The 15,343-nt window shown below is 44.0% G+C and overlaps 1 protein-coding gene across 7 annotated transcripts in view; it reads right to left on the reverse strand.

The window, feature by feature from the left end:
- Positions 1-15,343, reverse strand: part of CTNND2 (catenin delta 2) — a 655,193-nt gene that overhangs the window by 51,157 nt on the left and 588,693 nt on the right. For all 7 annotated transcript variants that reach the window (XM_048507354.1, XM_048507355.1, XM_048507356.1 and 4 more), the window contains one exon: positions 4,361-4,511. In XM_048507354.1, the coding sequence (XP_048363311.1) occupies positions 4,361-4,511 (151 nt within the window). The remainder of the gene's footprint in view (positions 1-4,360; positions 4,512-15,343) is intronic.

The raw sequence follows: 15,343 nt of genomic DNA on the forward strand, positions 1-15,343 counted from the left end.
GGTGAATTAAGCGTGATCGTACATCAGCATTTAAACCACATTCAAGAAGAATATAGGGCAGGGAATCAAGAGAGCCACAATGACAATACCTTTGATGTTTTGGAATTTTTTGGTATCTATCTGATGTCATAGCTGAAGGAATACTATTAAATTGGGCCAGCATAAAGGCCTGACGCTGTTCAACAGATAGAGTAGAAACAAGATAATTGGCTGGAACTCTATACTTACAGGAAATTCCCAAGGCTCGTGGTGATCAGGCTGCGATCTTGGCTGAATAAAAGAAATGTCTTTCATGATCTCTCAGCCTATCACTAATTTGGGTCAAAATAAACTTTTCATTACTGTTTGGTAATGCAATTAAGTCAATTCCAATATTCCTAATTTTTTGAATAATCACTTAGACCATTGTGAGATATGGGCATCTTTAAGAAGATAAGATAAAATATCGTCTTGTTTTGTTTTAAAATGAATCTTAAGCCAGGACTTTATTGTAGTAATCCAGGCCTTGGTCTAAATTAGGGATAAGCCAGATTCAAGGCATAATGTAGTGAGAGTTACACTATTGGGAACACCCATAACTCTTATCAGAAAACACGCTTGAGCTTGTTCAATTTCTGGAGTAAAGCCTTCAACCCATATGGGAATTCCATAAAGGAGCTTCGGTATTACCTTGGTTTGAAAGATCTTTAGAGCAGCCTCCAGTGATTGACGGCCCTTCCCATAATAGAATTGCACAATACCCGAAGTTAGGCATTTCAAAGTTGTTATAGAGCAGGTTCTTTGTAAAGACCAGCTGGAATTGTAATAGAAATTTAAGCCAAGATATTTAAATGACTTAACCTGCTCTAAATAAATATTATCAATTTTCCATGTCAATTGTTGCCATTGTTTCGAAAATACTACAATTTTTTATTTTGCGTAGTTGACTTTCAATTCATTCAATTTAGAATAACCAAAAAAAGGCTTTTAAGCATCTTTTGAGGCCAATTCTAGTTTGGGATAAAATGGCCGTATTGTCAGCATACAACAAAAGTGGGGTAAAATTATAACCTAATTTATGAGGATGACCTTCAACTGCACTAAGATGATCATATAGGTCATTTATATATGAATTGAATAGGTGTGGGGCCAATACACAGCCCTGCTTGACTCCCCTAGTAGTTGTTATTTTATTAGATAATGAGCTTGAGTGAATCAATTTAATTTGGCAAGAGGTGGCATTATACATTTTCTGAATTAACATAAGCGAGGTTCCATAACCAGGTTATTTATTTTATTTATTTATAATCAAATTTATATACCGCCCCTCCCCCGAAGGGCTCTGGGCGGTAAACAACACAATCATCACAACAATAACATTAAAATCCCAATTAAAACAGCGAATTAAATAAGTTACAGCGGCATCCAACAAAACTTCATAAAACGTAATACACCCACCCTGGAAACAGACCCAAAAAGCTGAGGGCCCAATTAAGGGCCCAGAGCATAAAAAGGAGGGGAGGGGGGGGAGGGCGCACTTCAGCGGTCAGCCCCTCCAAACGCCCGGTGGAACAATTCGGTCTTACAGGCCCTGCGGAACTCTCCAAGATCCCGCAGGGCCCGAATAGCTGGTGGTAAAGTGTTCCACCAGGCAGGGGCCAGGGCTGTAAAGGCCCTGGCCCGGGTAGAGGCCAACCGCATCATCGAGGGGCCAGGGACAGCCAGCAAGTTGGCCTCTGCCGAACGCAGAGGCCGCAAAGGGACATATGGGGTAAGACGGTCCCGAAGGTACGAAGGTCCCAGACCGCGTAAGGCCTTAAAGGTGAGTACCCACACCTTATGAATGATTCGGAACTCAACCGGAAGCCAATGCAAGCGGCGCAACACAGGTTGAATGTGTTCTCTAAAGGCACCACCTGTGAGCACACGTGCCGCTGCATGTTGTACCAGTTTCAACTTCCGGATCAGACGTAAGGGAAGGCCCGCGTAGAGCGAGTTACAATAGTCTAACCTAGAGGTTTGTTAGTTTAATCCAAAGAAGGTTCCTAGAGACTACCTAGTAAAAATATGGTAGAAGAGAAATAATTGCAGGATTTGAGATCTAAAAGAAATTAACAGATTGAAACAGAATATTAGCAATGATAATGTGTAACTGATAAATTGTTCCATTTAAATAGCTGAATGAACCGAGAATGGATTAGACAATGAGATAGCAGGAACTCTCTTTTTTGGTTATTTTTCTTTTTCTTTTTGTATTTGATGGTCTTGTGTGGTGGTGGTGTGGAAGTATGGGCCTCTAAGGGGCTACTGGACTTGAATCCAATTCTTCTACCTGCAGACCAACATTGCAGCCCCTTTAAAACTATCAGTATCTGAAGAGGAGCTCAGTTGACACCAAGTTAATGAAGATCCCAGGTATTAAAGATAGCTGCCAGTGATCCTTTTCAGAAGACCCCTCTACGGATAATGAGGGAAGGGACCCCCTCTGGCACCACACTCCCATGGCACCTGATCTAGAAAGTATCATCAGAGGTAGATGGCTCTTCCCCTCAAATCACTTTCACCACCACATCAGTTCTAGGAGCAGAGATTTCATAAGGCCCTCTGTCAGGATGGGTGCCATGGGGGTTGGGAGGCTGCTGGGGTATTGCTGTGTTCTGCTGTGCTTTGCTGTTCTGTACTGTTGCTTCCCACAGGTGTCTTATCTTGCTCGGTCTGCCTATGTAACCTTGGTAGCAAGTTACAGAAAACGTGCTTTAGAACTTCTCTCATGGGGGGGGGGGGACGGGGGACACTGAAGTATAATAATCTGCTGTTCTAAGAGTGTTCCTCAGAACAGACTTTTGCTTTCTTTCTGCTTGTAGCCGAACACAGCTATTGCACCCATCTTTACACCCTCCAAGGTTGCCGGAAGTCATGCCTCAGAGTATTATCCTTCCAGGGAAGACAGCTGTCACAGCTGCCCAAAAACAGTTCCTGGCAATGAAATGCATAACTCAGATATAATGGCAGATGAATAAAAGCAGCCTTTAGAATTATTTGGTGAAAATTCACAGCCTTCTGTTGACAGACCACTACTGATCAGATGGGGAGAGAATCAAAAGACACTTCCTAAATCAAAATGTCCTCTGGTTCTGCCCCCCACCCCCCCCAGCACAAACTTCTAACAGACTTGAAGGGAAGGGAGAGAATCTACTATTCACAACTGAATTTTGTAAGACAGCACACAACTTTAGATGTCCAGTTCTTACTATAAAATCAGAGCGCTACTAATGCAGGTGGTATTAACATCCAGTCTGCATGCCATTTTTTTCTTGATCTACTTGGTTTCCTCTAAAATGCTTTCATTTGGTAAAATGTCTATATCATTTAGCAGTGCTGACTTGTGCTAATACAATTGTTTTACCCCATCCCAAATAATTTCCCTTATCCTCTGAAGATGCCAGCCACAGATGCAGGCAAAATGTCAGGAGAAAATGCTATTGGAACACGGCCATACAGCCCGGAAACCACACAACACCCAATTTCCCTTATACTTTCCTCAGACTCTTCTTAACTGCTGTGACCAATGGAAGGCGTCAAAGCCAAAGATGTGAGGTCTTTGCATGCCCCAGGTAAAAAAACCCATTCCAAAACTTATAAATATATTGGATCACAGTCAGAGGTAAAATACTGAGGATTATCCTACACTTCCCCTACTACTCCACTGAGCAAAGGGTGAAGCCTTCCTCCAGCCTAAAGACCCTTCTTCCAACTAACATGCCTCTTCAGCCAACCAAAGATCAACTTAAGTTGAAGGCAGGCTCCGAAGAAGATAGTTGGATCCATCCCAGTATCTATATATTTGAAAACAAAGAACAGAAATATAAACACAACTGAAATCAAACTTTTGTGCTCAAAAGATAAATTCATACCATGTACAATCACCAGAACTCAGTGGGAGGTTAGTAAACATGACCATTCTGAGCAAATGGTCAAATGGTCTTATGACCATTCTGAGTAAAATCACGCCAGCCAGGGCTTCTGAAGGGCAGGGACCTCAGCAGGGTAGAACGCCATAAAATCCGAAGCAGCCATTTTCTCTAGAGGATCTTTGTAATCTGACGATCTGCTGTAATTGCAGGAGATCTCCAGGCACCACCTGGAGACTGGAAACCCTAGATCCAATCTTGGGGTATCTTGCTGGGACAATCAACATAACTTTAAAAAAAAATACTGGGATCAGACCATTGATGTTTAGTCTGAACACACACACAAAAAGCATGGAATTCTTCCCAAGATGATTCACTAACTGAAAAACCATGATGGGTGGAAAAGAAGTGAGTTCAGAGCAGCCACAGTTTTGCAAATGCTCATGCAGACTTGTTAGGGAAGCACTTACCTATTAGCTCTTTATTTCGAATATCTAAGGCCATATTCCGTAAAGCTGTTGCAACCGCGCAGACTACCCGGTCATTGTCTATTCGAAGCAGCTCCACCAGGATTGGCAGGCCTTTTTCTTTCCGGACGGCAGCACGAATATATATGGACCACTGTAAAGACACAAGACACGAGGACGAATTAAAAACAAACGTACTGACGTCATTGGCACACTGCCTTTCGACCCAGTGGGGACCCAAGGCAGCATAATCATTCTCCTCTCCTCCATTTTATCCTTACCATAGTTCTGTGAGGTAGATTAGGCTGAAAGCCTATGATTGGCTCAAGGTCACCCTGCGAGCTTCCATGGTAGAGTGGGGATTCAAACCTGGGTCTCCCATGTCTTATTCTGGCACTCTAACCATTATACCAGGCTAGTTCTACTAAAAGAAAAATCAAAGACCTATAGCCCAAAATGAATAGGGTGTTGCTACAAAGAATTCAGGAATATAACTATATTTGCTTGATTGCAGCAGCTAAAAATGGGAAATTCATAGAAATGTTTCTGTCTTCAAGCTCATCTTAATTGGCACATTCCTACGAAACACACACATTTCATAGGCATGCTGCAGTAGGGCAACCCGATCCAAGAGCCAGGTGCTCGCTGCGAAGCTGTAGCCACACAAGCCTCTGCCCCCAAAGAGGTTTCCCAGCGGCATGGGGAGGCTCAAAAAGTGAAAAAGCCTCTGAGCTGCTCAGAAGTTTCTATGGGGTTCAATAGATTGACACCACTCAAAGGGGTGGCATAAGTCTGGATCCTTGCTGAGCTCTCTCCCATTCTCAAACTCCACCCCAGATCTCTCCTACAAATGTTCACTGTGAATCTGAGTCTTAGCACTTATCAAATGCCAAAAACTAACTAGCCTCTAAAGCTTTGAGTTAGACATGTATATATTTTTTAAAAACATCTATAATCACCCTTCTCTCTGCAAACTCAAGGCAGTTAACAAGACAGCAAAAGCTGGAGGATGCAAATACTTTTGGTGTTCAACTACTTAAAACTAATACAAAATTAACACAGAGAGTATAAAGCCAGTTCACAGCATCAATTTCACTAGCAGGGTTTGCACTTACCTGTCATCATTGTTCATCGAGTGCTCTTCTGTGCAAGCACAATTTGGGACTGTGTGTCTGCAGACCAGCTGCACAAAATACTTCCAAAGCTTTCTAGTACACTGGGAGTGCCACTCCTCCTTGTGGTGCTTTCTTGCCAAAGCTGGGACATTGCTACTCCCACAGTTCTCTCCATGCCACTACCAGAGACTCCAAGAAACAAAGGTCCCAAAGTGTTCACAGGGGCAGCAGGGAGGCCTGGTGCCTGCACAGAAGACCACTCAAGGACAATCCCTGTTTCTATCCCTGTGTCTTCTGTGCAGTCCTGCACAGAAGACACAGGAGATTAACACACTCAGGGCATGAAGGAGGTGGGTGCAAAGCTCCCAGTGGAAGAGACTATGGAGGTCATGCCTTTCCAGGAGTTGTTTACGGGAGCATTGTCATTCACCCAGGGCTGCTTCATAAAGGAGCAGGGAGCTCTCCACAAGAGACCCAACTGAAATGTGGTAAAAAACCAAAAAAATCCAGCACTGGAGGCAGCCATCATATGGACAGTGGCATTGAACAGCCATGCACTTGAGGCAGTGTGATAGCTTCCAACAACCCACAAGGACATGTTGTGTGAGTATGTCCTTTTTAGAGCCTGAGAGACCAATACAAAGCAATATTAGGGGCCCAGCAGACCAAAACCTAAATCCTGATCAGGGCATCAGACACCTTAACATTGTGAAACTTCGTGACTGGAGGGGCACAGGCTGGAACACAAGATGTCCTCATTCCACTTAGAGGTGCAAGATACAGCAGCAGGGTGGAGCTTGCCAGAAACATCTGAGGCTACGGCTACAATACAGGAAAGGAACTAAAAGCACCATAATACTGAAAGCACTGAAGCCGGCCTGATGTGGCCAAAGGAAGGATGGGCAGCATAAGCATCATGAGCATCATGCAGAAAAATCTGCACAGCAAAACAGCTAGAAAAGAAAACATTGAAAAAAAACAGATTATCCTTCCAAGGGATTAGAATTCCCTGTCAGGAATGGAACAAAAAAGGAGAGGGTATGAAATGTCCCACTGTGCAGCAAGCCCAAATAGGCCAGGTATCCAATCAGAGTATCTGGAAGGTGGCTCTCATTAATTGAGGAATTGAAATATATTCCATGTCTGTGTGGAGTGCTTGCACTAAAATAATGTGCAGTGCTTGCACTAATTTTTTTAAAAAAGCTTTAGACTATTTTCCAGAAGACCAGAGCCCACAGCAGGGTGCCCACACTGACTGACTGACTGACTGACTGTCTGCCTGTCTGTCTGAAATGGCACTAACTTTCCAGAGGTGCATGGTCCAAATGAGTGCCCTGAGAAAAATGCAGTGTGAGGCCACCAGAGTGATGTGTATCTGTCTCAGAAAGGAAGAAAAACAAACCTGGGCATCCCCTGAAGGGTGGAATATACACCAAGACCAAATTCTGTGAGGATGTCACATGCAGATATGCAAAAATGAAGCAAGTTGCAGCTAACAATCATAGTAAACTAAGGATCATCATCATCATTATTTATTATTTATTGAGCTTAATAGGCCGCCTTTCTCAGCAAGCAGCATCACGGTAGCTTACAATAGTCCCAGCATAATATTAGAACAACAATATACCGACATGATAATCACTAATAATAAATAATCTGAGGGAAATTAATTTCAAAGTATCTGTCAAAGTGAAGTGGACTTCTGAGTTCCAAACAGCTTTTCAATTTGATCAAAAAGAAGCTTGTGCAAACTCCTGTCTCAATTGCTCCAGATTGTTAGCAACCATTTACCTTCCAAATCAATGTGTGGCCTGTGAGCAATGCTCAGAGAATGACTCGCAGTAAGACTGACTAGCTTAACACTTTACTAAATTAATAGTGTGAACAAAGTCTACAAACGGGGCTGTGAAATGGCTAGTGCCCCAGTCTCCACAAACACACGTCAAAGCATACAATCATTCATATTTTCAAATCCATGTAAGCTTCTGTAAGCTAATTAGAAAACCCTCAATAAGCTGCCAGTATCCAGTAATTATCTGGCTTCAGTTAATCTCCAAGGCTCATGGACGTGTAGTATTTTCAACGTACACATGATTTGTCCTGTCGTGATCCTCACTGTTAGCTCAGTTCCTGCCATTTTGTTTGTTAATGAAGCCCTTCTCATGCTTTCGCCCTGAGAAAGAGAGTTATCAAGTCACAAATGTTATCTGCCTTTTGGAATGTGCATGTCTGGGTAAAACTGCCTCTGCCTTCTTTCCTCCCCTTCTCTCTCCCCCCACCCCCCACCCCCAAGCTTTTGCTTCTCTGGGAACTGGGTAGCTTGGATGGAGGGATCTGACGTATCTCTGCTGAGAACATATAATCTGTGACTTGTAAAGATCCGACCAGTTCAGACAATAAAGTTATTAGCTTTCCTATGTTTGCCATCAATAAAACAAGAATTCTACTTCTAAAGTACTGATTCCTGTCTTTGAGTAAGACTGGGGCTGTGACGCCCCTAGAAAGACATTTTTACCATTCAGTGTGGTCTGTGCTATTCTCTGTGCTACTATCTCTTGCTGCAAAATGTAAAAAAAGGTCTACTTCATGTAACGTCCTGCCTGCCAAGAGTAAATGTTTTGCTTGTACTCTCTAATGACAGGTGGTGCTGACAGGAGAGGAAATAGATGTTGTGTCTATGGCCATTTATTTAGTTGATGGCTGCAGTGTTTACCCTGAGGCTGTGTGCTTCGCAGTGGGTTTTTCCTGTGGTTATCTGTTTCAATGGGTTTCTCCTGCTACTAAGTACACACAGCTGCATTGAGTGACCCTGTGCCTGCCCTCCACTTACTTGTTCTATCAGTGTTGTGTGAATGGGGAAAGCCAGGACGCTAATTAAGATCAACATGCTTGGAAGAACCATGGCCACTGCAAGATTCCTAGTCTTATTGTGGCAAGGCAATCCAGAAGAATATCAAGGCGGATGATGCCAAAAACTGTGTCCAGTTCTGGGCACCACAGTTCAAGAAGGATATTGACAGTTGGAATGGGTCCAGAGGAGGGTGACCAAAATGGTAAAAGTTCTGGATTCCATGCCACATGAGGAGTGGCTTAGGGAGCCAGATATATTTCGTCTGGGGAAGAGAAGGTTAAGGGGTGGGACATGATAGTCATGTTTCAATATCTGAATGGATGTCATGTCGAAGGGGGAGCAAGTTTGTTTTCTGCTGCCTCAGTCACTAGGACAGCAAGTAATGGCCAATTGAAAGGGCAGAACACTCAGCATGGCATAGTGGTTAAGAGCAGATGGACTCTAATTTGGAGAACCGGCTTTGATTCCCCACTCCTCCACATGAGCGGTGGACTCTTATCTGATGAACCAGATTTGCTTATGCACTCCTGCATTCCATCTGGGTGACCTAGGGCTAGTCACAGTTCAGCCCCACCTACCTCACAAAATGTCTGTTGTGGGGAGAGGAAGGGAAAGGAGCTTGAGTCTCCTTGCAGGAGAGAAAGGGGGGCTGTAAAAACAAACTCTTCTTCAGAAAGATGATTTTTATGCATGTTTTCTAAGTAAGCAGATTGTTTCCATCTGCAGCTCAGTTGGATCTCTGACCTCCCATCTGAATAAGTGATTGTTTGGTCAAACATGCTGATTTTGGACAAGACAAACAATGTGTGTTTTTAATATATGGATGATTATATGCAAGCACCAGCAGGATATTTTTTGGGTGCTGTGTGGTTTCCGGGCTGTATGGCCGTGTTCTAGCAGCATTCTCTCCTGACGTTTAGCCTGCATCTGTGGCTGGCATCTTCAGAGGAGATGTCAGGAGAGAATGCTGCTAGAACACGGCCATACAGCCCGGAAACCACACAGCACCCAAGTGATTCCGGCCGTGAAAGCCTTCGACAATACCAGCAGGATAGTTTTCCACGCTGTGTGGCCATGGTTTAGTGGATTTTGTTCCTAACGTTTCGCCTGCATCTGTGGCTGGCATCTTCAGAGGTGTATCACAGAGAAAAGTCTGTTTCTCACTGTGTCTAAGTCTTCGACAATTCCAGCAGGATAAATTATATTTCTACTACCTGGTGTGTACTACACTGAATTAGTAACTTCTTTGCTTGAATAAAACATGCTGGCATAATACAGGAAACAAATGCATTAAACCATGTCAGCTTTACACAGCCTTAGCCTGTGTGTCTTGGTTGGGGACTCATGAAGGTCTAGGAAAGGATTTTCAGCAGAATCAATCCTTGGCTGATTCCGCATGGGCCAAAAACAGTGGTGTGAAAACAGTGTGAAAACCATATAAACCCTTTTACACCGTTTTAAACCCTTTTACACCATTTTCACACCGTTTTCACACTGGTGTTTTTGGCCCATGTGGAATCAGCCCTTGTCTCACAGTTAGTCAGTGGATCTGCTCAGGCTGTTCCCTGTCCTGGGCCCCAGCTGAAGGAGTCAATTTTCTTATTTATCCATGGGTCTTCTACTGAATCTGTCAGCAAGGATGTTAATTAGTGCCAACAAGTATACTTGGATGTTCCTCTGTTTAAATCAAACGAGAACTACAAATTTTGATCACTTAAAAAATTAATATAACAGCATGCTTCTATGATCCATTTTAGATCAAGACGTGCTTTCTAATTTTATTTATTTATTGATTTATATGCTTCCCTTCCCCTTATAGACTCAGGGCCGCTTACAGTAGTAGATAATATTAAAGTACAAACACTTTCAATTCCTGGTGTTATAACCCATGACGGCAAAGTCAGACTGACTAAGGGGAAAGGAAAAAGAACAAAGGAATAAGGGAAAACAAGGGATAGTCCTGGTGGAATTCAGATTTTTTTTTCAGAAGAACAGAGATAATTTTTTTTTCAAATAATGGACAGTAAAGTCACAACAAGGTGATTTATGCAGTAATGAATTACACATATCCATATTTAGAAGAGTGCAAGTAGCACAGAGAGCACTAGAACCACAATAATATAAAAAGAATTAACTTTACTTAGGTATATACATTTTGTTATTGGAGAAGAACAGTAGTAGAAAGGGGCAAAGTAGTCTAGGGATGTTCAAACACCCATTGGTATGGTTGTCATCATGTTGTGAGTGGGGAAGGGCAAGGAGATTGTAAGCCCCTTTGAGTCTCTTACAGGAGAGAAAGGGGGGATATAAATCCAAACTCCTCCTCCTCCTCCTCCTCCTCCTCCTATGTAGCTGAATTTTGATGGCTTGTTCCTCAGATCATTCACCTATTTGTGACTGTTCAGCAAGTGGTCTCAGTGTGTTCCTTCCTAATGACAGGACAGTGTAATCAGCTTTTCACACATGTGCATTCTCACACAGCCCAACAGATTCCCACCTTGCACATACTGCATCTGTGTTGTGCTCAGCAGGCAATTCTTTACATAAACAGTTGAAGTAAAAAATCACGACTCAGTCATAAATAAATGCCACGTTGTTTTTTCAAATCATACTACTGCATGTTCATCTAAGTAGTCCTTAGCAATGTTAATGGATGCCAATCTGTTTGGATAAGCAGCATGCTGAATATGAGCAATTAGCGCAGCATCATGAAGTTGAGGTCGCTGAACTTCAGCAAGCACTTCAATGAGAGCGCCAAGAACTCCAATGGGCCGTAGCTGCTCAGGAGGCTGACCGTGATCAGGAATGCAACCGTCAATGGGCTGCCCAGGACGCCCAGCGCACTCAAGTAGCTTGAGACTTCCCGTGCTCTCAAGGAGCTCAGAATTTTCAACGCACTCAAGCAGCCCAGGATGCCCAGCATACTCAAGCAGCTCACCATGCTCAAGGGATAAAAGCATCCCTACCACCAGGATCCACTGCGGAACCGCGATTTCTTGATCAGCGAAGGTGTGAGGCTCCCCCTCAAATCACTTTCCAGTGATTACCAGGCCTAAAATCCCTGCTTGTTTCAATGGAGCACCGCACAAATTGCCTTATTTTCTTATCCAACTGGATATGCGAGACTTTGATGCCTTATATCGTACCGAACAGGAAAAAATTAGAGATGTGGGTTCGGCTCTGGATGGTGCGGCTGCTGAATGGTATGTGGAATTGTACAATCGTGATTCCAGTGAACTGGACTCCCTTCCGAATTTACTTCAGGCACTGAGAACCCACTTTGAAGATCTGCATGTTGGATCTCAAGCAAAAAAGGAAATCAAAATGTTCCAACAGGGAACCAAACTATTTGTAGTATTTGCCAATCATAAGAACATAAGAACAAGCCAGCTGGATCAGACCAAAGTCCATCTAGTCCAGCTCTCTGCTACTCGCAGTGGCCCACCAGGTGCCTTTGGGAGCTCACATGCAGGATGTGAACGCAATGGCCTTCTGCGGCTGTTGCTCCCGATCACCTGGTCTGTTAAGGCATTTGCAATCTCAGATCAAGGAGGCTCAAGATTGGTAGCCATAAATTGACTTCTCCATAAATCTGTCCAAGCCCCTTTTAAAGCTATCCAGGTTAGTGGCCATCACCACCTCCTGTGGCAGCATATTCCAAACACCAATCACACGTTGCGTGAAGAAGTGTTTCCTTTTATTAGTTCTAATTCTTCCCCCCAGCATTTTCAATGTATGCCCCCTGGTTCTAGTATTGTGAGAAAGAGAGAAAAATTTCTCTCTGTCAACATTTTCTACCCCATGCATAATTTTATAGACTTCAATCATATCCCCCCTCAGCCGCCTCCTCTCCAAACTAAAGAGTCCCAAACGCTGCAGCCTCTCCTCATAGGGAAGGTGCTCCAGTCCCTCAATCATCCTTGTTGCCCTTCTCTGCACTTTTTCTATCTCCTCAATATCCTTTTTGAGATGCGGCGACCAGAACTGGACACAGTACTCCAAGTGCGGTCGCACCACTGCTTTATATAAGGGCATGACAATCTTTGCAGTTTTATTCTCGATTCCTTTCCTAATTATCCCCAGCATAGAGTTTGCCTTTTTCACAGCTGCCATGCATTGAGTTGACATTCCCATGGAACTATCAACTAAGACGCCTAAATCCCTTTCCCGGTCTGTGACTGATAGCACTGACCCCTGTAGCGTGTATGTGAAGTTTGGATTTTTTGCCCCTATGTGTATCACTTTGCATTTTGCTACATTGAACTGCATTGGCCATTTCTGAGCCCACTCACCTAATTTATCAAGGTCCACTTGGAGCTCTTCGCAATCCTTTGCGGTTCTCACCACCCTACAAAATTTGCTATCATCTGCAAACTTGGCCACCACGCTACCCACCCCTACTTCCAGGTTAATGAGTAGGTTAATGAATAGGTTAAAGAGCACTGGTCCCAAAACGGATCCTTGGGGGACACCACTCCCGACATCTCTCCATTGTGAGAACTTCCCATTTACACCCATTCTTTATTTCCTGTTTCTCAACCACTTTTTAATCCATAGGAGGACTTCCCCTCTTATTCCTTCATTGCTGAGTTTTCTCAACAGTCTCTGGTGAGGAACTTTGTCAAAAGCCTTTTGGAAATCCAAGTAGACAATGTCCACCAGTTCACCCCTGTCCACATGCCTGTTTACACCCTCAAAGAACTCTAGTAAGTTTATAAGACAGGATTTGCCTCTGCAAAAGCCATGCTGACTTTTTCTCAGCAGGTTCCTTTGTCATCTAACGGCCTACTGCTTCCCTTGCTGGCTTCCTGCTTTTGATGTACTTGAAGAACTGTTTGTTGCTGGTCTTGATGTTCGCAGCCATGCGTTCCTCATAATCCTTTTTTGCCTCCCTTACAGCTAACTTGCTTCTCTTTTGCCACCATTTGTGTTCCCTCTCATATTCTTCATCAGTCAAACTGGACTTCCATTTTCTAAAAGACATTTTCTTTTTTCTGATAATTTCCTCAACCTCTCTTGTTAACCATGGTGGCTTTCTTTTGGACTGGGTGCTGCCTTTTCTAACCTGTGGAACACATTCCAGCTGAGCTTTTATTACTGTGTTTTTAAATAACCTCCAAGCATCCTGGACAGTTTTGACTCTCTTGATTTTCCCTTTCAGCTTCCTGTGCACTATCCCCCTCATCTTTGAGAAATTTCCCTTTCTGAAGGCGAATGTAACTACATTAGTAGTTGCCACTTGTTCGCATGCTGAGATACTGAATCTGACAGCATTGTGGTCGCTGTTCCCTATCAGCTCAACAACACTGACTTCCCGCACCAGGTCCTGGGTCCCACATAGAATTAGATCTAGGATCACCTCTCCCCTGGTTGGTTCCACAACCATCTGCTCTAAGCCACAGTCATTTAGCATATCCAGGAATGCTCTCTCCTTACTATGACCTGAACATGCATTTTTCCAGTTTATATGGGGATAGTTAAAATCACCCATTACCACTACATTTTTGTTTTTGTTGGCCTCTCTAATTTCTTTTTCCATCTCAGAATCCTCTTGTGCACTTTGGTCAGGGGGACGATAATATATTCCTAATATTAAACTGTCCTTCACACCTGGTATTGATATCCACAGTGATTCTGTAGGGGAACCAGCTCCCCTTGCATTGTCTATTTTATGTGATACTATGCTCTCTTTGATGTAAAGGGCAACTCCACCCCCAATGCGCCCTGTCCTATCCTTCCTATAGAGCCTGTAGCCTGGTAGAACAGCATCCCACTGGTTCTCCTCATTCCACCATGTCTCTGTAATGGCCTATCTAGACGAAGCCTATCTAGACGAAGCCTATCTAGACGAAGCGTGACATCTGCAACCTTCGCATCAGGCAGGCAAGTCACCATGCAGTCATCATGCTCTCACAAACCCAACCATGGTCTCACAAACCCAACTCTCTACATTTCTAATGATCGAATCACCCACTACGAGGAGCCCCCCACCTCCCCGAGGGGTATCCTCAGTGCGAGAGGATAGCTGATCACCAGTTAAGGAAGGGGTCCCATCTAAGGGAGCATCTTCCCCCACCTCAGACTGGCACCCTCCGTCCCCAAGACCTTCGTTCTCCATGACATCTGAAGAGATGTCACCTTGGGAGTGGGACCCGGCTGTTAGGTCCCTGAAAGCCTCGTCTGTCACCCTCTCTGCCTCTTTCAGCTTCTCCAGGTCTGCCACCTTGGCTTCAAGAGAACGCACACATTCCTTGAGTGCCAGGAGCTCATTGCAGCAAGGGCATACCCACGACTTCTGTCCTAGTGGCAGATAGTCATACATGTGACACTCAGTGCAAAACACTGGAAAGCCCCCATCCCCCTGCTGGCTTTCTGCCTTCATATCTGATTGGTTTAGATATTTAAATATTAAGCTTTTAGTCAGTGCCCCCCTGGAGCTATCTGCACATACTATCTGTCAAATATATCCTTATTAATTTAAAAAGCAAAATAATTAAATTAAAATTGTGCGCGCCGTTCCAAGTGTTAGCCAGTAAAATAGGTGACTGGCCCAATCAAATGTTCGCTGAATTATTCCATGATGCCGTGCATCCAGAGATCCGTCACTGGGCTGTTATGCATCATGAGCCCCAATCCTTGGCTGAATGGATTGCTGTGGGTAGTGACATAGCAGCTCTCCTCGGTCGGCTAAAGACCACGGAACCAAAACCAGTGCCACCATGTCATCAGTTCCCACTCGTAAACCTCCAATGCAACCTCCCAGCGAATCAGTATCAGATCACAGATGCCATTTAGGTCTTTGCCTGTATTGCGGTGGACCCGGTCATGTGGCCACCAACTGTCCGGTTAAACTCAAGGCAATCTTTACACCAGCGCTAAAACCAGCTTCCAAGCCAGCTGCAGCAAAAACCCCTAAGCCGAAATGGGGTAGTACCAAAACAGTGCTCGTGGACGAGCCCGAATTGGTGGATGCTGAAGATGATGACATTGGAGCAGGACTTACAGTCACTTCACTCCCAG

This window comes from Sphaerodactylus townsendi, linkage group LG09, assembly GCF_021028975.2.
Source record: "Sphaerodactylus townsendi isolate TG3544 linkage group LG09, MPM_Stown_v2.3, whole genome shotgun sequence".
Lineage (NCBI taxonomy): Eukaryota > Metazoa > Chordata > Lepidosauria > Squamata > Sphaerodactylidae > Sphaerodactylus > Sphaerodactylus townsendi.